The sequence below is a fragment of the Mchenga conophoros genome, linkage group LG14 (assembly GCF_057382185.1).
Source record: "Mchenga conophoros isolate Kocher_MC1m ecotype Shallow Benthic linkage group LG14, M_conophoros_male_GT1.1, whole genome shotgun sequence".
NCBI lineage: Eukaryota > Metazoa > Chordata > Actinopteri > Cichliformes > Cichlidae > Mchenga > Mchenga conophoros.
In genome coordinates this window covers 40,847,757-40,869,420 of record NC_140539.1, presented here as the reverse complement: position 1 = coordinate 40,869,420, position 21,664 = coordinate 40,847,757, and the positions used below count along the sequence as shown (strand labels likewise).

General features: G+C 46.1%; 2 protein-coding genes across 4 annotated transcripts in view; both read left to right on the top strand.

Annotated features, from left to right (window-relative positions):
* nyap2a (neuronal tyrosine-phosphorylated phosphoinositide-3-kinase adaptor 2a) overlaps positions 1–21,664 on the top strand; it is an 85,403-nt gene that overhangs the window by 35,315 nt on the left and 28,424 nt on the right. For all 3 annotated transcript variants that reach the window (XM_085244583.1, XM_085244586.1, XM_085244585.1), the window contains exon 6: positions 19,166–19,279. In XM_085244583.1, coding sequence (XP_085100709.1) covers positions 19,166–19,279 — 114 coding nt within the window. The remainder of the gene's footprint in view (positions 1–19,165; positions 19,280–21,664) is intronic.
* LOC146560486 (uncharacterized) lies at positions 332–15,763 on the top strand. The gene has a single exon (XM_085244572.1). It carries the CDS (start codon positions 7,233–7,235, stop codon positions 10,134–10,136), a length of 2,904 nt encoding a protein of 967 aa, XP_085100698.1. The 5' UTR covers positions 332–7,232; the 3' UTR covers positions 10,137–15,763.

Genomic DNA, 21,664 nt, shown 5'->3' with positions numbered 1-21,664 from the left:
CCAGAATAAATAGTCCTTGTATCCGACAAAGCAGAAACAGTGTCCCTCTCACTCACCACTGCCGGTTGTTTACATGTCCCGACATCCGGCTGTGGGGTGCCACGCCGACAGTGCAAACGTCGCTTCTTTCTTGGAGACCGCTCGACAGGCCGGGTAATCCCTCGTCCGGCGGTTCAGACGGCACGTCCTCTGTTGAAGCGAGCAGGCGAGCGGTAGCGGCGGGGGGGTGTAGGTGAAGCTCGTGAGGAACAAAATTCTGTACGAGCGGATGCAGTGAGTCCAATAACCAGGGGTAACTGGAAATAAGGTGTTGTAGGTTGGCTTCCACAGTGTAAAGAGACGCTTCTCCCTCATGCTCTAACAGCTGGTAAATCAATTTAGAAGCAGAGTCGATAACGGCCTCCTGAAGCTCCCTAGGTGGGGTGACTGCCGCTGGATCCATATCTGGCTGGTCCGTACTGTCATGGCGGGTGAGGAGAGCCGTGTGAAAATAATAAATGAGGATCCAATCGCAGGCAGTAGTGGAGAAGTGAAGGTGGTTTATTGAACACGAAATAAATATGGACAAACAGCAAATGGAGCACGAACTAAACTAGACTGGAAACAACTAAACTACAGAGCACAAACCTGGACAAGAATGAGAACGAGCAGAGGAGATGGACAGCAGGGAGAACACACGGGTGAGACATGGTGGATACACAGATGGACCAGCAACTACAATGACAGAGGACACGACTTAAATACACAGAGAAACACAGGGGAATTACACACAGGTGGTGGACACAGCTGGGAATAATCAACAAGACGAGACAGAGGTAAAACTGAACACACTCACATGAGACGCAGACCTTCACAATAAAACAGGAACAAGAAACCATCCCACTAAGACGCAGACTCGACAGAGAGAGAGACAGAAAATGACACATGGAACTAAACTATCCATCCATCCATCCATCCATTCGCTTCCGCTTATCCTTTTCAGGGTCGCGGGGGGCGCTGGAGCCCATCCCAGCTGTCATAGGGCGAGAGGCAGGGTACACCCTGGACAGGTCGCCAGTCTGTCGCAGGGCCAACACACAAGGACAGACAACCATTCACACTCACATTCGCACTCACATTCACACCTAGTGGCAATTTGTATTATCCAATTAACCTATCCCCACAAGCTGCATGTCTTTGGAACAAAAATAAACCTGCAAAAACATGACAACTCAAAATACTGGGTCAAACTGACCCACAACCGTGACAAATTTCTGTCTGCACCTCCTGTGCTCTGCAAAAGCATGCAGTTTCCTGTCAGCCTGCGACCTAGTTTATACTCAAAGTTGGCCCTCTCTTATTAAAATACATAAAACAAAATAATCAGCAAATAAGCACTAAGAATATATATTTAAATCCTAAAAAAAAGGCTTGACCTTTGATAGGCATCTGATTAAAAGCCAATTTTACCACCCCGTTTACATGACCATCAAAGGTAAGTTCGGAATCAAAATTCACACCAAGATTTACAATTGAACATTTCAGATGAGAGGCCAAAACACCGAAATCAGCATCTGGAGAAACAATACAGCGATGCGGGCCACATAAAATTGCTTCCGTTTTATGGTCATTAAAATTAAAAAAGTTATTTGCCATCCACAGTTTAACGTCACTGAGACAGTCAAGTAAAAATTGACAGGGAGAAGTATCCAGGTGCACAGGAAGCTCACAGCAGGCGATGATAAGGCATCCTGCTTTCCTTCCTCCCCGCTGTCCTCTGCTGGAGTGTCTAAGGACTTGTTTATCCATAGTGGTGGACCAGGATATAATGCTTTATTGTGGCTGTCACTGTTGCACTCATCACATTTTAATGTAGCTTTGCAGGTGAGGGCAAGATGTGTGGATGATGACCAGCATCTGAAACAAATCCCTTGCTCTTTTAAGTAGGCTTTGTTACTCAATAGTTTTGAATCTAAAGCCACAGCATTTCCTCGGTGGGTGAGGCTTGTTCCTACATAGCAGACAGGTTTGGGCCAGATCTGGTGTCAAGCTGGCACTGCTGGCTGACTTCTGGCATGGTAAGTGGTATGTCATCCAGATATGGGCCAGGCCTGGCATAGATGGGACTGTTTTTGTGATGGCATGCCATATCTGGTCCGATTATGATTTGGTGTATGTGGCCCAGGCTCATAGAAAACAGGTCTGGGGGCGGGTCTGGCATCAAGCTGGCACTTCTGACTGACTGGTGTCATGGCAGGGTGTGTGTCAACCAGATGTGGGCCAAGTCTGGCAATGATGGCACTATTTAGGTTTATATCTTCCTATTGTTGTTAGAAGACCCAAATGCCATGTTGCAATACTATACTTCTATGGTAGCCAACGTTTCAAATGCAGGTTTGACAGGTCTGTGAGTGTACACTTTATCCAAAACCTAGTGAGGGTTTACTCATGTTTAAGATAAGATAAGATAAGATAAGATAACCTTTATTAGTCCCACACGTGGGAAATTTGTTTTGTCACAGCAGGAGTGGACAGTGCAAAAGTTACTGGCTCTTCCAGTCTGCATGTCAATGTAGTTAGGAAGCACTCAATTTAGAGCAATTGTGTGATTGGGTGAATGTGGCATGTTGTATAGAGCACTTTGAATAATCCAGGAGAGTAGGAAAGTGCTATATAAGAATCAGTCCATTCACTGTCTGAACAGAGTTTTGTCACGTTGCTTTTGCACTATTATGTTCCAGCACATGTTGTTATTACATGGCTTGATTAAGGTATACATTAGGCTGACATCTGGGGCCAGAGTTGAAACTGTTCTGGGCCAGCACAAGGCCAGCAATGTGTCTGAAACTGGCCTTGCATTGGCCCATGTGTGGGCCACCTCTGGCAAACCAGATCTGGGCCACCAAAGGGCCGTCATTCTTTACGGTATGTGGGCCATGTTTAAGCACATTGTATGGGCCAGATCTGGGCCATACCAGTTTTGCTATGTGGGTTATGGATGGGACAATATTTATCTGGTTCATCTTTAGCCGTTACCTTCGGATCTGCAGCTGAAGAGACAGTAGTCTTTTGCACTAAAACTGGTTTCCTGAATGTTGCAAGCTTTAAGAAGGCCTCTCTAGCTTGGGAGAATAGTTGCTTGGAAGTGCAAAGCTGGGATCGTTCCCTGTTTTAGCTTGGTGGCAGATAAACTGAGTAAAGAGAAGGGAGGATAGGATGTATGATACTCTTCCTTATACTTGGATCCTTGAGAAACCCATTTGTCCTGCACGTTGTAAATGGTAAATGGCCTGTATTTGTATAGTGCTTTTACTAGTCCCTAAGGACCCCAAAGTGCTTTACACATCCAGTCATCCAACCATTCACACACACATTCACACACACAGTGTGTGAATGTGATGGCAGCTTTTCTACATTGGGGCCAATGCCATGAGCGGTGTCCAGGTAAAGATAGCCATCCTCCTTAGCTGATAGTAGCTCCATTAGACCAAGATCACCAAGTTCTCTTAACTTACGATTGTCCTTCTTTGAGATTTTAGGAAAGCTGTCCAGTTTCTCAAACAAAGAACTTCCTATGACCTCAGGGGCACCGTAACATTCATCCAACCTGTCCCAAGTCATGTTTAAGGTTGCTTTAAGGCTGGGTTGCCTACCTGAACTGCCCTCATATGCCTCACATACTCTGACGACTCTTTCCCAAGCCATTTCAACAGCAAGTTCAACTCTTCAATGGCTGTAAGGTCTAAATCCTTTATTGTGTTAAGGAAAGATGACCTCCATGCTCTGTGGGTTTCTCGACAGTCATCAAATTTTTACAAACCAGTACTCACAAGCTCTTTCTGTGCTAAATACTTGTCAATGCCATGTCCATCATACCTGCAGACTCTGGATGCACACTCTTCGTCGGTGGACTAGCTGCATATCGCGGAGTGACAGACCTTGCCCTTTCCTGACATTTGTCACTATATGGTTCCTGCAGGGTTGCCTGTTTTTTAATATGGGGAGACGTTTGTCTTGTAGTTGGACAGGTAAGTTGTTCTTCGGCATCCAGTTGCGGAGAGTAGGAATGCTGTTTAATACTTTCATTGTCCTCCTCCTTCCAGGTGTTTTGAGAACATTGCGTCGTAAAGCAGGTGGGGTGCTCTGGGTTCTGGTCATGTGCCAAGTGCAACGTCGTTTCAGATTGTTGACTAAGACGTGTGGCCTGGTCCCTACCATATTCACTTACACGTTCATTCAAAGTTTTGCTGAGTGGCTTTTCTTACTGCAACGCTCCTCACCCAGATGTTCTGCTGATGCCTCCAATATCTCTGTCTGGGCAATGGCAGCTGGAGCCTCTTTTCCAGATGCAGGGCATCTAAATTAGCCTCCAATCTTGCTTTGTCGACTTTGATAGCAATTTCCCTTTCTGTAAATGTTGCACGTGCTTTTGCAGCTTCTACTAACGGTCTTGCTCGTGCTGCCTCAACACCCGCAGATGATTTTGATGAGCGTGTAGAACTAGAACACCGGGAAGTTTAATCTTTAACTGCTTCATCTTTAATGCTCAGCGATTCCTTCAGTGAATGTGTCACAACCTGGGCCTCTGACCCAGCGCTCTGAGTTTATTTTTGTATCTTCTCATGTTAGCTTTGTGATCACGTGTTAGTCCTATTTAGTTTAGGTTAAAGGCAGTCATTATTTATTGTTTCCTTGGTTTCAATGTTTGGATTCTTGTCTAATTTATCATGTGTTTTAGATCTGTGAGCTAAGTGTTGTCATGTCTAGTTTCTTGTTTTATTTTGAAGTAGATTGCATGTTCTGGGTTCATGTGGTTAGTTTTTCTCTCCCCTGTGTTGTCACTATGTTTGATTCTAGTCAGCTGTGTCCTCATGTGTCTCCACTTCCCCTGATCACCTCATGTGTGTATTTAAGTCCTCAGTCTTCCTGTATGACGTGCCATAAGGGACATTATTACTGAAATGCTCTCACACACACTACTGAAATACACTCACGCACTCCACTGAAACCAGTGGCATTTCCGCTGAACAGGAAGTTGTTTCCTGACAAGGAAACTGATGGAAAAAGTGGTATATTTCAAAACACTATAAGGATGTCTACTCAGCAACCTTGCTAGTACAGCAGTCCCCAACCTTTTTTGCGCCACATAAACGATATAAAAATAAAAATAAACGATAATACCATGAAAACCATAAATTTCAAACTCAAGCCTCAACTCTTGCGACCCGGTACCAAACGACTCACAGACCGGTACTGGTCCAGGACCTGGGGGTTGGGGACGGCTGTGCTTGTAGCCTAAGTGAAGCAGCCGCATTACTTAACAATATTTTTAGCTTCCTTGAATCAAGGAATGGATTCAAGGTGCAACAGGGAATTCGGCAAGTATGTCTTGTTTCCCCTAAGCTTTTTATATTGGCAACTCAGTTGTTAACACTATTAATCAAAAATTCTAACGACATACAAGGAATATCAATTTTTAATAAAGACTTCAAAATAAGTCAATTCACAGATGATACATCTATTTTTTTTAAAAGATAAATACATGGTAGAGAAAACTAAAGCTTTTCGTTTATCTCTCAGTATCAAAAAATGTGAACTTCTCCCGATTCATACAAGCTCTGACTCCTCAATAGCTTTGGTTAGAGTTGAATCTAAAGTTAAATATATAGGGCTAATAATATCTAAAAAAAAAAAAAAAAAAAAAAAAATTAGCAGAAAAGACACCAATATTTCTAACTGTATCATGGAGATGAAGAAATCACTTAGCCACTGGCTAATCAGAGACCTCGCTATTTTTGGCAGAAACATTCTATCTAAAGCTGAAGGCATCTCCAAATTGATTTATCCTTGTCACTCTCTATATATCTCCTCTAAAAGCATTAATAAGGCTAACACAGTTATTTTCAAATTTTTGTGGAGGAATAAAACCCATTACATAGAAAGATATCAGCCTGTGAAGGAATACAATAAAGGTGGTATCAAAACTCCAGAATTAGAATTTATGGTTGGCACCCTTAGAATTAAATGGTTAAAATCTTGTCTGTCACAGCCAGACTCTACTTAGCTCCACATCCCATGATCCTTGTTTAATAAAATAGTATACAGGATTAGAATTTATTTTGAAATGTGATTTTGCGGTAAATATAATCCCCATAAAGATATCAAACTTTCCAAAACAGACTTTGCATTTTTGGGAAAATGAGATTTACCCACAACGTCTCCCCATAATTCAACCTTATGGAATAATAGGGTAATAACACTTAATCAAAAATCAATTTTCAAGAGTGACTGGTTTGAACAAAAAGATTATATTCATAACAGATTTGTTGGATGATAACGGTGTCATTCTAAGTTACACAGACCTTTCAGAAAAATATTGTCTAAACTGTTCTCAAAGAGAATATAACAAATTTTGTGAACTGGTCCCACTGCCTCTGCTTCATTTGATTAAAATTTTTATGATATACAATAATTTCTCATCAGTGCTCCCAAATTTATTGCCAGGGCAATGTCAGCTGTTTGATAAAAATGCAATAAGAAATTTGTTAGTAGTTTCTTCAAAGACAAAATATTTCATAGTTACAACAGAATGGTGACATGGCATGGTTCTAATTTAGTTATTTCATATACACTGGATAAAGCATACTAAAAATTTATGAAATAGCCTATTCTTGTCATGGTCCTGGGCCATGTTGGCCCAGTGTTCTTAGTTTCCTTGTATGTTTGTATTTTATTCCATGCTTCCCCTGCCCATTATGTCTGAGTTCTCCCCGTGCTCTCTCTTCCCCCTGTGTGCCCTCTATGTATTTATGAGCCCTCGTCCCCTTTCGTGTTTATTCCATGTCTCCCCTGCCTGTTACGTTGGTGTTCTACTCGTGCTCTCTCTCCTCCTGTACTTCCTGTTTCACCTCTCCCGTCAGTGTTCAGTTCACCCCGCCCTGTCTCGTTATGATTATCAGTGTCACCTGTGTTCCCCATGTGTTCCCACTTCCCTCGTTAACCCTCTGTGCATTTCTGTCTGCGTCTCCCTCTGTTCAGTGTGACGTCGTCCCTCTTGCTGTGTGGATCTCCCTGTGTGTCTCTCTGTGAGTTCTTAGTTTGTGGTTTCCTAGTTTAGTTCAAGTTTATATGTTTGTTCTGCCAGCGAATAAAGCTGAGTTTTGAGTTCATTCCCTCGTGCCTGTGAGTCCTGCATTTTGGGTCCTACTCCTGCCTGCCGCACAGCGAATCGTGACAGTACGACGTCAACAGATATGGACCCAGCAGCACTCAACCCACCAGAAGACCTGCGTCTGGACATAATCTACTCCGTGGAAAGACTCCTGCATCTGTGGCTCGAACATGAGGGGAAGGAATTTCGCCGTGCTGTGGAAACCAGACTACAGCGCTTGTTCTCTGGTCTTCCCTGGCTACTCAGTGCGCTCCACCCACTCGAACAGGATTTAATCCGCAACGAGCTCCACCTTCATCCCCCAGCTGCTACTACCCACCTGCCTGAAGGGCCGGATGTGGAGCCGCTCGGCCCGTCAGAGCCATCATCAAAAAAGAAACGGCATTCACGCCGCCGACGCGCCACCCCACAGCCGGACATTCGGCCTTCTAATTCACCTTCTGTGCTGCCGGAAGCTCCGTCGGCTCCCTCGCTGCTACTTCCAGCTCAGTTAGCTCCCTCGCAGCCCTTCGCAGCTCCGTTAGCTCCCTCGCCGCCACCCGCAGCTCCGTTAGCTCCCTCGCCGCCACCCGCAGCTCCGTTAGCTCCCTCGCCGCCACCCGCAGCTCAGTTAGCTCCCTCGCCGCCACCCGCAGCTCAATTAGCTCCCTCGCCGCCACCCGCAGCTCAGTTAGCTCCCTCGCCGCCACCCTCAGTTCAGTTAGCTCCCTCGCCGCCACCCTCAGTTCAGTCTCCTGTGTCCCCGCTAGCTCAGCCATTAACTCCACCACAAGCTCCATTTTCACCTCTACCATCGCTTCAGTCATCAGTTCGGTCTGCCACTCAGTCGCCCTTAGCTCCATCATCCACACTACCACCTGTTTCTCTTCCACCACAACCGTCGCTTCACCCAGCCACTCAGGCTGCTACTCAGTCAGTCATTCAACCCATAGCCCTGCCGTTAATATGCTCTGTAGCTGAGCCACTAGCCGCCCGACTCGCAGCCACTTCAGCCACTCCTCCACCCGTCACACCTCCACTACAACCATCACTGCGGTCTCTAGCGCAGTCACCTGCAGCTCTGCTTTCCCCAGTGCAGTCTCCAGTGTCCCCAGTGCAGTCTCCAGTGTCCCCAGTGCAGTCTCCAGTGTCCCCAGTGCAGTCTCCAGTGTCCCCAGTGCAGTCTCCTGCAGCCCTGCTGTCCCCAGTGCAGCCTCCTTTAGCACAGTCACCCACTCAACCACCAGCACCACAACCGTCACTACCTCTAGTTCATTCCCCTGTGAAGTCATTAACTCCACCACCTACTCCACTCTCACCACCACCGTTACTACAGACATCAGTTCAGTCCCCTGTGCAGTCATTTACTTCTCCACCGTTAGCAGCTCAGGTCCCCGTGTGTCCAGCAGCTCAGGTCCCCGTGTGTCCAGCAGCTCAGGTCCCCGTGTGTCCAGCAGCTCAGCTCCCGCTCTCACCCGTGTCTCCAGTAACTCAGTTAGCTGCCCAGCAGCCACTCTCCGCTCAGTCTCCTGTGTCGCCGGTTTTGCTCATTCACTCCATGCAGAGAGGTAACTGGATTTCTACTCAGGGTACTTTCCATGGTTTAGCCGCCGTTGGCACAGTTTGCCACTCCAGGGCTTCCCCAGAGGCTAGGTCTCAGTCACCAGCTGATTCTGGACCCCTGAAGTTTAAGCAGCCCCCTAAGAACTGCACCATGTTCGCATTGCCTGGGCAGAGTCAGTGCTCAGTGCAGCGCCAGTTGTCCTCATGTCGGCCGAAGGACTTCATGCCTGTTGGCGTTGTTTTGGTCTCCGCTGGAGGGTCCGAGGAGCCCGTTCAGCCTCCCGTCTCCGCTGGAGGGTCCGAGGGGCCCGTTCAGCCTCCCGTCTCCGCTGGAGGGTCCGAGGGGCCCGTTCAGTCTCCCGTCTCCGCTGGAGGGTCCGAGGGGCCCGTTCAGCCTCCCGTCTCCGCTGGAGGGTCCGAGGGGCCCGTTCAGCCTCCTGTCTCCGCTGGAGGGTCCGAGGGGCCCGTTCAGCCTCCTGTCTCCGCTGGAGGGTCCGAGGGGCCCGTTCAGCCTCCTGTCTCCGCTGGAGGGTCCGAGGGGCCCGTTCAGCCTCACGTCTCCGCTGGAGGGTCCGAGGGGCCCGTTCAGCCTCACGCCGCATCAGCTGGAGGGCCCGAGGAGCCTGTCCAGCCGCCATCTGCGACCGCCTCGTCATTGCCTGGCCCGGCCTCAGCCTCTGCAACCTCGCCTGGCCCGGCCTCAGCCTCTGCAACCTCGCCTGGCCCGGCCTCAGCCTCTGCAACCTCGCCTGGCCCGGCCTCAGCCTCTGCAACCTCGCCTGGCCCGGCCTCAGCCTCTGCAACCTCGCCTGGCCCGGCCTCAGCCTCTGCAACCTCGCCTGGCCCGGCCTCAGCCTCTGCGTCCTCGTCTGCTGCAGCCTCCTCAGAGCCTTCGTCTGCTGCAGCCTCAGCCTGTGCTTCGCCTGGTCCCGTCTCGACTGGTCCTGTGCCCACCGGGCCTCGGCCAGTACGCCTGACACTGGAGAGCCGCCGCCGCTGCCTTCCGCGCGGCCGGCCCCCTGAACTGCACCGTCATCGCCTGAGTGGCCGCCGTCGCCTTCCGCACGGCCGGCCCCCGGACCGCCTTCGCCTGGGTGGCCGCCGTCGCCTTCCGCACGGTCGGCCCCCGGACCGGCGCTGTCATCGTCGCCGCCGCCTCCCGCGCGGTCGGCCTCCTGAACTGCGCCGTCGTCTCCTTCACCGCCGCCGTTGCCTTGCGCACGGCCGGCCTCCTGAACTGTTTCCGCGTCGCCGCCGTTGCCTTGCGCACGGTCGGCCCCCTGAACTGCTCTGTGTTTGGGTTATTTTCTTGGGCTCCGGTGTTTGCTGTGCTCTTTTGTTTTCTGTTCCGGGCCCTCCGTCCTGTGCCCCCGCCGCCCGCCCTGGGTTGTTTTCTGTTTGGTTTTGTTTTTCTGTGTTTGGGCTGTCTGGAGCCAGCCCTTGAGGGGGGGGTACTGTCATGGTCCTGGGCCATGTTGGCCCAGTGTTCTTAGTTTCCTTGTATGTTTGTATTTTATTCCATGCTTCCCCTGCCCATTATGTCTGAGTTCTCCCCGTGCTCTCTCTTCCCCCTGTGTGCCCTCTATGTATTTATGAGCCCTCGTCCCCTTTCGTGTTTATTCCATGTCTCCCCTGCCTGTTACGTTGGTGTTCTACTCGTGCTCTCTCTCCTCCTGTACTTCCTGTTTCACCTCTCCCGTCAGTGTTCAGTTCACCCCGCCCTGTCTCGTTATGATTATCAGTGTCACCTGTGTTCCCCATGTGTTCCCACTTCCCTCGTTAACCCTCTGTGCATTTCTGTCTGCGTCTCCCTCTGTTCAGTGTGACGTCGTCCCTCTTGCTGTGTGGATCTCCCTGTGTGTCTCTCTGTGAGTTCTTAGTTTGTGGTTTCCTAGTTTAGTTCAAGTTTATATGTTTGTTCTGCGAGCGAATAAAGCTGAGTTTTGAGTTCATTCCCTCGTGCCTGTGAGTCCTGCATTTTGGGTCCTACTCCTGCCTGCCGCACAGCGAATCGTGACAATTCTACCTAAAGTTAAAGAAACACACTTTAAACAAAATTAATCCTGTGGCAGAATTTCTAAAAAAAGAGATTTGGCTTTGAGGTGGATCAGTGAAGCGCAGTTTGGATCTTCTTTTGCTGCTGGTTCAGTCAATATTGTTAGGAGAGAGATAAAACTAAAAGCTTTAGAATCTGTGCAAAACCAGCATGCAAACAAAGCGCGGATCCACCGACAGATCAGAATCAGTGAGCTGTCGGCTTTCAGCCTTGACCGTGTCTGTGCCGTCGGGTGAGAAAGACGACATCTCACTGATTCTGATCCGCGGGTCCGCGCTTTGTGTTTACGTCTTTGTGCAGAAGCCGTGTTCCTGCTCTCATTTACTGTCTTAGCTGTTTGGTGGTTGTTGAAATTTTGTGAGGTTTCACCTGAGATTCTGGCATTTCGGGCAAAATAAATTTCTGTTAAAAAATCAATTCATGATTTTAATGAATCGATTTCACGTTATCCAAGCCAGAATCGATTTTAATCAATAAATCGATTATAAAAACCCACCCCTAACTAACAGGTTGCTGAGTAGACATCTGTGTAGTGGTTTGTTTGAAATCTACCACTTTTTCCTTCAGTTTCCTTGTCAAGAATTAACTTCCTGTTCAACTGAAACGCCTTGGTTTTTCAGTTGTGTGTGTGAGAGCGTTTCAGTAGTGTGTGTGAGAGAGTTTCAGTTGTGTGTCTGAGAGCGTTTCAGTTGTGTGTGTGAGACCGTTTCAGTTGTGTGTGTGAGAGAGTTTCAGTTGTGTGTGTGAGAGAGGTTCAGTTGTGTGTGTGAGAGCGTTTCAGTAGTGTGTGTGAGAGAGGTTCAGTTGTGTGTGTGAGAGCATTTCAGTAGTGTGTGTGAGAGCGTTTCAGTTGTGTGTGTGTGAGAGCATTTCAGTAGTGTGTGTGAGAGCGTTTCAGTTGTGTGTGTGTGAGAGCATTTCAGTAGTGTGTGTGAGAGCGTTTCAGTTGTGTGTGTGAGAGCATTTCAGTAGTGTGTGTGAGAGCGTTTCAGTAGTGTGTGTGAGAGCGTTTCAGTTGTGTATGTGAGAGCATTTCAGTAGTGTGTGTGAGAGAGTTTCATTTGTGTGTGTGAGAGAGCGTTTCAGTAGTGTGTGTGAGAGAGTTTCAGTTGTGTGTGTGAGAGCATTTCAGTTGTGTGTGTGTGAGAGAGTTTCAGTTGTGTGTGTGAGAGCATTTCAGTAGTGTGTGTGAGAGCATTTAAGTTGTGTGTGTGAGAGCGTTTCAGTAGTGTGTGTGAGAGAGTTTCAGTTGTGTGTGTGAGAGCGTTTCAGTAGTTTGTGTGAGAGAGTTTCAGTTGTGTGTGTGAGAGCGTTTCAGTAGTGTGTGTGAGAGCGTTTCAGTAGTGTGTGTGAGAGAGTTTCAGTTGTGTGTGTGAGAGCATTTCAGTAGTGTGTGTGAGAGAGTTTCAGTTGTGTGTGTGTGAGAGCGTTTCAGTAGTGTGTGTGAGAGAGTTTCAGTCGTGTGTGTGTGTGAGAGCATTTCAGTTGTGTGTGTGAGAGCATTTCAGTAGTGTGTGTGAGAGCGTTTCAGTTGTGTGTGTGTGTGAGAGAGTTTCAGTAGTGTGTGTGAGAGAGTTTCAGTTGTGTGTGTGAGAGAGTTTCAGTTGTGTGTGTGAGAGAGTTTCAGTAGTGTGTGTCAGAGAGTTTCAGTAGTGTGTGTGAGAGCGTTTCAGTTGTGTGTGTGAGAGCGTTTCAGTTGTGTGTGTGAGAGAGTTTCAGTAGTGTGTGTGAGAGAGTTTCAGTTGTGTGTGTCAGAGAGTTTCAGTTGTGTGTGTGAGAGTGTTTCAGTAGTGTGTGAGAGCGTTTCAGTTGTGTGTGTGAGAGCGTTTCAGTTGTGTGTGTGAGAGCATTTCAGTTGTGTGTGTGAGAGCATTTCAGTTGTGTGTGTGAGAGCGTTTCAGTTGTGTGTGTGAGAGCATTTCAGTTGTGTGTGTGAGAGAGTTTCAGTTGTGTGTGTGTCAGAGAGTTTCAGTAGTGTGTGTCAGAGAGTTTCAGTAGTGTGTGTGAGAGAGTTTCAGTAGTGTGTGTGAGAGCATTTCAGTAGTGTGTGTGAGAGAGTTTCAGTAGTGTGTGTGAGAGAGTTTCAGTAGTGTGTGTGAGAGAGTTTCAGTAGTGTGTGTGAGAGCGTTTCAGTTGTGTGTGTGTGAGAGCATTTCAGTAGTGTGTGTAAGAGCGTTTCAGTTGTGTGTGTGTGAGAGCATTTCAGTAGTGTGTGTAAGAGCGTTTCAGTTGTGTGTGTGTGAGAGCATTTCAGTAGTGTGTGTGTGAGAGCGTTTCAGTAGTGTGTGTGAGAGCGTTTCAGTTGTGTGTGTGAGAGTTTCAGTTGTGTGTGTGAGAGCATTTCAGTAGTGTGTATGAGAGCATTTCAGTAGTGTGTGTGAGAGCGTTTCAGTTGTGTGTGTGAGAGCATTTCAGTAGTGTGTGTGTGAGAGCGTTTCAGTAGTGTGTGTGAGAGTTTCAGTTGTGTGTGTGAGAGCATTTCAGTAGTGTGTATGAGAGCGTTTCAGTAGTGTGTGTGAGAGCGTTTCAGTTGTGTGTGTGAGAGCATTTCAGTAGTGTGTGTGTGAGAGCGTTTCAGTAGTGTGTGTGAGAGTTTCAGTTGTGTGTGTGAGAGCGTTTCAGTAGTGTGTGTGAGAGTTTCAGTTGTGTGTGTGAGAGCATTTCAGTAGTGTGTGTGTGAGAGCGTTTCAGTAGTGTGTGTGAGAGTTTCAGTTGTGTGTGTGAGAGCATTTCAGTAGTGTGTGTGAGAGCGTTTCAGTTGTGTGTGTGAGAGCATTTCAGTAGTGTGTGTGAGAGCATTTCAGTAGTGTGTGTGAGAGCGTTTCAGTTGTGTGTGTGAGAGTTTCAGTTGTGTGTGTGAGAGCATTTCAGTAGTGTGTGAGAGAGCGTTTCAGTTGTGTGTGTGAGAGTTTCAGTAGTGTGTATGAGAGCATTTCAGTAGTGTGTGTGAGAGCTTTTCAGTAGTGTGTATGAGAGCATTTCAGTAGTGTGTGTGAGAGCATTTCAGTTGTGTGTGTGTGAGAGCATTTCAGTAGTGTGTGAGAGAGCGTTTCAGTTGTGTGTGAGAGAGCGTTTCAGTAGTGTGTGTGAGAGCGTTTCAGTAGTGTGTGTGTGAGAGCGTTTCAGTTGTGTGTGTGAGAGAGTTTCAGTAGTGTGTGTGAGAGAGTTTCAGTTGTGTGTGTGAGAGCGTTTCAGTTGTGTGTGTGAGAGCGTTTCAGTTGTGTGTGTGAGAGAGTTTCAGTTGTGTGTGTGAGAGAGTTTCAGTAGTGTGTGTGAGAGAGTTTCAGTAGTGTGTGTGAGAGAGTTTCAGTAGTGTGTGTGAGAGCGTTTCAGTTGTGTGTGTGAGAGCGTTTCAGTTGTGTGTGTGAGAGAGTTTCAGTAGTGTGTGTGAGAGCGTTTCAGTAGTGTGTGTGTGAGAGCATTTCAGTTGTGTGTGTGTGAGAGCATTTCAGTAGTGTGTGTGTGAGAGAGTTTCAGTAGTGTGTGTGAGAGCGTTTCAGTTGTGTGTGTGTGAGAGCATTTCAGTAGTGTGTGTGTGAGAGAGTTTCAGTAGTGTGTGTGTGAGAGCGTTTCAGTAGTGTGTGTGTGAGAGAGTTTCAGTAGTTTTTGTGAGAGAGTTTCAGTTGTGTGTGTGAGAGCATTTCAGTTGTGTGTGTGAGAGCATTTCAGTAGTGTGTGTGTGAGAGCGTTTCAGTTGTGTGTGTGTGAGAGCATTTCAGTAGTGTGTGTGTGTGAGAGCGTTTCAGTTGTGTGTGTGAGAGCGTTTCAGTTGTGTGTGTGTGAGAGCGTTTCAGTTGTGTGTGTGTGTGAGAGCATTTCAGTAGTGTGTGTGTGAGAGCGTTTCAGTAGTGTGTGAGAGAGCGTTTCAGTTGTGTGTGTGTGAGAGCGTTTCAGTTGTGTGTGTGTGAGAGCGTTTCAGTTGTGTGTGTGTGAGAGCGTTTCAGTTGTGTGTGTGTGAGAGCATTTCAGTAGTGTGTGTGAGAGCGTTTCAGTTGTGTGTGAGAGAGAGTTTCAGTTGTGTGTGAGAGAGCGTTTCAGTTGTGTGTGTGAGAGCGTTTCAGTTGTGTGTGTGAGAGCGTTTCAGTTGTGTGTGTGAGAGCGTTTCAGTAGTGTGTGAGAGAGCGTTTCAGTTGTGTGTGTGTGAGAGCGTTTCAGTAGTGTGTGTGAGAGCGTTTCAGTAGTGTGTGAGAGAGCGTTTCAGTAGTGTGTGTGAGAGCGTTTCAGTAGTGTGTGTGAGAGCGTTTCAGCAATAATGTCCCTTACGGCATTTCATATTCCTGTGTTCAGCGTCGTGTTGTCTGTCATCTCTCAGTCATAGAGTGTCATAGGTTTTTGTCTTCACTATGTTTGATAGTTACTCAGTGTTCATGGTTTCTTCATAGTTTTTTCACTGAGTTTCATAGTCTTTTAGTTACACAGTGTTCACATTCCTCTTTGTTTTCTTAGTTTCATGTTTTGTCTGCAGCCATCTAAATAAAGCTCGCTTTTGGTTAAAAACACGTCACGTCTCCTGCAACGCCTTTCTCTCTGCATCTGCATCTGGGTCCTGAAGTCAAACCAATCCGGCGCACCCTGCCGTGACAGAAGGGCTTCTCCTACATTTTTTGTCCATGTTCTCTGCAATCTGCTGCAATAGTATAGTTTAGCCATCTGGGTATTCGTCTTTTCACTGTACTGCTCTCCTTGTGTGTGTGCATATGTGCGTATGTACACAATTCAGCAGCCAGCCAAACTCCATTCAAAAGGATACGGGAGTCAGGATATAGCATCCAAGCTCCAGGTGACTTATTTTACATTGCACTACCATACACCATTGCATCACAGTGAAAAGACAATGCTTTTGAAGGCATAAACAAGAAAGAGGATTGCAGCAGACAATTACAGGAACCCTTCAACTTACACTGAACAAAAATATAAACGCAACACTTTTGTTTTTGCTCCCATTCCCCATGGGATGGACGTAGAGACCTAAAATTCATTCCAGATACACAATATAACCATCCCTCCCAAACAGTGGTCACAAATCAGTCCAAATGTGTGGTAGTGGGCACATCTGCTATATTGAGATAATCCATCCCACCTCACAGGTGTGCCACATCAGGATGCTGATCTGACATCATGAGTAGTGCACAGGTGTACCTCAGACTGCCCACAACAAAAGGCCACCCTGGAATGTGCAGTTTTTTGCGCTATTGGGGGTCTGGGGACCCAGAACCGGTCAGTATCTGGTGTGACCACCATTTGCCTCATGCAGTGCAACACATCGTCGCATGGAGTCTATCGGGGCGATCGTGGCTCAAGAGTTGGGAGTTCGCCTTGTAATCGGAAGGTTGCCGGTTCGAGCCCCGGCTCGGACAGTCTCGGTCGTTGTGTCCTTGGGCAAGACACTTCACCCGTTGCCTACTGGTGGTGGTCAGAGGGCCCGGTGGCGCCAGTGTCCGGCAGCCTCGCCTCTGTCAGTGCGCCCCAGGGTGGCTGTGGCTACAATGTAGCTGCCATCACCAGTGTGTGGATGGGTGGATGACTGGATATGTAAAGTGCTTTGGGGTCCTTAGGGACTAGTAAAGCGCTATATAACTACAGGCCATTTACCCCAACTAACATGGCTGACTTCTTGTTCTTGGTCAAAGTGCATGCACATTAACAACAATTTACAAGGCCCAGTAGGGGGCACTAAACTCAAGGCAGAACAGACCTCCAAGCCCATTGTTCAGTAAGTGGTGCTAGTTTCAGTCATTGTACAAATGTCCTGTTTATAAGGTTTGAACCTGCAGTCACCTGATCCTGATGAACCGTTTCTCCTACTGAAACGTCCAGATGAACAGAATCAACTCTGTGGGAGTTCCTCACTTGGATAATTGAGCATCAAGACAATTACATTTAATTTTTAAATTACAGTTCATCTAATGCCCCTGAAAAGCTCTTAGCTTTACTATCATTTCTGAGTTAGCTCTCATTTTTTTCTCTTCCTGGAAATGCAGCAGCTATATCTTTAGCTAGCAACTCACTGCAAAGACTGCACACAAACAGTTTGTGTGTTTGCAGATATTTGTTAAACTCATAAAAACATAGCATTTGAAATTACCTGACACTTAAAAAAAAGTTACTCCCTTTATGCTTGCTCCTCTTCTATACCGCTATCCAGATGCTGAAGCACCACAGACACTGCACCTGCAGTCGCTCCGTAACCCCTTTAACTTACACCTCTGGGACATTTGAAATGTGGTGCTCAGAGATTCCAAGTGCTCTGACACTCAACTCCTTTGTAAAGATGGACGTGGGTCTGCTATGGTGAAAGTACGTCTTAACATGGACAACAAAAAGATCACAGAGTTATTTCTTGAGATAAAACAGACTACATGCCATAAACGAAAGAGCAGGTCAGATGCACTCATCTTTCACAGCAACTATCTGAATGTTCATTGGCAGAATAAATATGACTGTCTTTAGGCAGGGGTGGAATATATTGCATAGTATATTGTGTATAAGAAGAAGTGGACTGCAAATTGATAAGCTGCATGGTTTGGTTTGATAATAGGTTTAATGGGTCATGGTCTGATGTCACAGGAACTGAGTGTTTCTTTACTTCCTCTGCAGCTTCTTTTGCTGCTGTAGACAAATACCAACAAACAACATACAACTGCAAAGTGTATATCTCCCCTTACCTTAGTCTTGAAGTGCATATTTATGTCTTACTCTTCCTATATTTATTGTTGTTATTTTGCACTGAATGAACTGGAGCCTCATCATCTCGTCTCTCTATACAGGGAGTGCAGAATTATTAAACAAATGAGTATTTTGTCCACATCATCCTCTTCATGCATGTTGTCTTACTCCAAGCTGTATAGGCTCGAAAGCCTACTACCAATTAAGCATATTAGGTGATGTGCATCTCTGTAATGAGAAGGGGTGTGGTCTAATGACATCAACACCCTATATCAGGTGTGCATAATTATTAGGCAACGTCCTTTCCTTTGGCAAAATGGGTCAAAAGAAGGACTTGACAGGCTCAGAAAAGTCAAAAATAGTGAGATATCTGGCAGAGGGATGCAGCAGTCTCAAAATTGCAAAGCTTCTGAAGCGTGATCATCGAACAATCAAGCGTTTCATTCAAAATAGTCAACAGGGTCGCAAGAAGCGTGTGGAAAAACCAAGGCGCAAAATAATGCCCATGAACTGAGAAAAGTCAAGCGTGCAGCTGCCAAGATGCCACTTGCCACCAGTTTGGCCATATTTCAGAGCTGCAACATCACTGGAGTGGCCAAAAGCACAAGGTGTGCAATACTCAGAGACATGGCTAAGGTAAGAAAGGCTGAAAGACGACCACCACTGAACAAGACACACAAGCTGAAACGTCAAGACTGGGCCAAGAAATATCTCAAGACTGGTTTTTCTAAGGTTTTATGGACTGATGACATGAGAGTGAGTCTTGATGGGCCAGATGGATGGGCCCGTGGCTGGATTGGTAAAGGGCAGAGAGCTCCAGTCCCACTCAGACGCCAGCAAGGTGGAGGTGGAGTACTGGTTTGGGCTGGTATCATCAAAGATGAGCTTGTGGGGCCTTTTCGGGTTGAGGATGGAGTCAAGCTCAACTCCCAGTCCTACTGCCAGTTTCTGGAAGACACCTTCTTCAAGCAGTGGTACAGGAAGAAGTCTGCATCCTTCAAGAAAAACGTGATTTTCATGCAGGACAATGCTCCATCACATGCGTCCAAGTACTCCACAGCGTGGCTGGCAAGAAAGGGTATAAAAGAAGAAAACTAATGACATGGCCTCCTTGTTCACCTGATCTGAACCCCATTGAGAACCTGTGGTCCATCATCAAATGTGAGATTTACAAGGAGGGAAAACAGTACACCTCTCTGAACAGTGTCTGGGAGGCTGTGGTTGCTGCTGCACGCAATGTTGATGGTGAACAGATCAAAACACTGACAGAATCCATGGATGGCAGGCTTTTGAGTGTCCTTGCAAAGAAAGGTGGCTATATTGGTTGCTGATTTGTTTTTGTTTTGTTTTTGAATGTCAGAAATGTATATTTGTGAATGTGGAGATGTTATATTGGTTTCACTGGTAAAAATAAATCATTGAAATGGGTATATATTTGTTTTTTGTTAAGTTGCCTAATAATTATGCACAGTAATAGTCACCTGCACACAGAGATATCCCCCTAAAATAGCTCAAACTAAAAACAAACTAAAAACTACTTCCAAAAACATTCAGCTTTGATATTAATGAGTTTTTTGGGTTCATTGAGAACATGGTTGTTGTTCAATAATAACATTATTCCTCAAAAATACAACTTGCCTAATAATTCTGCACTCCCTGTATACTGTACTGTATATGGCAGAGATGACGATAAAGTTTACTTTGACTGACTCTTCAGGACTTACTGAGTTGATGTTGTTGTGCCTCTGTAGGAGATGGCAAGTCCAGACATGACAGTAAAGACAGAGATGGACAGTCGAGTCCGGTTTCCAGCAGGATGGGGAGGTCATCTGTCAGTCCCACCATGATGCTGACAGGAGGAGGAGGTGAGTCAGAAAGCAACATCACTGACTTCATGTTTAAGGAGTTTAACTATGAAGAGAAGAGAAAGGTCTGCTGAACATTGTGTCAGTGTGTCTTGAGAGAGAGAGATGTTTTTTACAGTTGTAGCACTCCAACTTCATGCTGCCATTTACAGAAACTTCAAGACAGGTAAAATCAGCTGAAGGACCGTGTTTGCGCTGATATTTTTATGTGCAGCATGTTTTCAGTGTGATAGATTTTGTATGTGCAGCTTGTTCCTGAAAGTAGTGGATGAAGCCCACTTGGTGGGAGTTGTTTAATCAGCCTCAATAAGCAAGCAGAAGAAGACACTCTGCCTGTCATTTGGAGTTATTAAAAGATATGGAGAAGTTCTCAAAACACAAAAATGAAGATAAAAGTGACATTGGAAAATATAGAGCGATGGAGAGAGTACAACCATGCAGCGATTAAAGCTTGGAAGTACTCACATTACTTTGAGTTTGATTCTGTAAAAAGTGACAGAAACATTAGCGTCTGCAGTGCACTCTGCATGGGAAGAAAACTTCTTTCTACAGCGAAAAATTAAATTTCAAATCTGAGCGTGCAGCGAGCGGGCTGCCACGGGAATGTGACACTCACAGAGAAACCCCCAGATGCCCCCACTGACATGACTGCTGTGGGCAAACTTCCACCCGCCCCACTCCTGCTAAACAGGTGACTATAGAAGTGCTGCTGAATCTTTGATTTAATTTATTTTCGACTGTGTTTTACTTGCATCTATTTGAAAGAGTGTAAACACAAAACATTTTATTTTATATGCTGGAATATGCAAAAAATAAGTTTAAATGTTAAAGAATTTCTTCAAGTCAAAGACTGTTGCATATAATTTAATTTTGCTTGATGCATAAAGTTAAAAGATTAAAACTAATGAAACAAGTTTATGAAGAGACTTTTTCATTAGATTCAGTTTGATATGATGGATTATGGAGAAAAAAATAGAATTGGGCTGAAAGGTCTGTTGCTTTATATTACATATTCAGGTTGTGTATCATGTTTTTAAAAAGTAACTGAGTAATAAGTTACTAATTACATTTGAAAATAAGTAATCAGTAATGTAACAGGATTGGTTTTTTGGAGAAGTAATAAGTGACTAATTACATTTTTTTTTAGTAATTTGAACAACACTGGTCACGAATGGTGCATTGTTTCTGGCTTTTGTACATTATTGCTGGGACAGCAGTTTACATGAAGACATGCTGTTTTGTGGAGAGCTACCAACACGAGCCATGACTCAGGAGAGTTTCCACTGCATTGACAACTACTTATGGGGATTTCATTTTTCTGGCAGTGGGGTAAGGTGTGTCAGCTACTAGCACCTGCTTAACTCTTATTATTTTACTTCCTGATCCCCACTTTGCTGTTAGACATGTATGTTTGGGGGCCTTTAATAAGTATGACACTTAAAAGATGTCCAAGGTAAGAAGACAAACTGAGAAGAAAACTGCTGCTGAGAGTGGCGCTAGTGCTGCCCTGAACCCGGCGCTTGTCGCCTTGCTTGAACAGCACAGAACAGCCATAGCTGCAGATGTTAAGCCTACATCTTGATGTAATTAATGGTAAGCTGGACAAGATGGACTAAATGTGAAGGGGGAGAGAGGGGGAGAACAAACTTTTCAAAACTAAACTTTCTGACTTGGAGAGCAGAAGCAGAGGGCCAAACATTTGTCTGGTGGGTTTGCCGGAATCAGTGGATCTGGGTCCACAGCAAACTGAGTACTGTGGACACAAGCTCCAGTTCTAAATGGACTACAACGCAGACTTCGAAAATCAGCGAGCCCAGTATAAGGATGTTATGGCCGAGTTGTATAGGAGAGGCCTCCAACCTTCCCTATTCTTCCCCGCCATACTTCGGATTACTCTTCCAGATGGAAATAACCGTCAACCGGAGTCAGTTGATGAGGCTACCCACTTTATTTAATCCTTTGAGGAAGACCAACGCTCTCCATCCTGAGGTGGCTATTGTAGCCGGTCAGTGCACTCACCTTAAATCACCAGTATAATAGGTCAGACTGGTCTGCGCAGCACCCTCGATCTGACTGATACTGTACAGCCGTGCCGTTAGTATAGTATTGTGTTCTTTGCTGTTCATTTTAAGGAAAACTTGTTTGTTGTGTGGTTGCTTTGGTCTTGTTGTGTTTTGTTTCTCTTCTTCATCACCTTTAAATATGGGCCCTGCTTTAAGTTTAGGGGTTAACGTTTAATGGTGCAGGTACAAGGCGTACGTGGTAGTGGTACGGGGGAGTACTTAGCTAGTATGGGAAGCGAGCAGGGGCTTAGGCAGTTGCTGTTCAATGCAACCTGCTGAGGTAATATTGGTGGTTGGTATTGTTTTAGTTCCCTTTACGTTG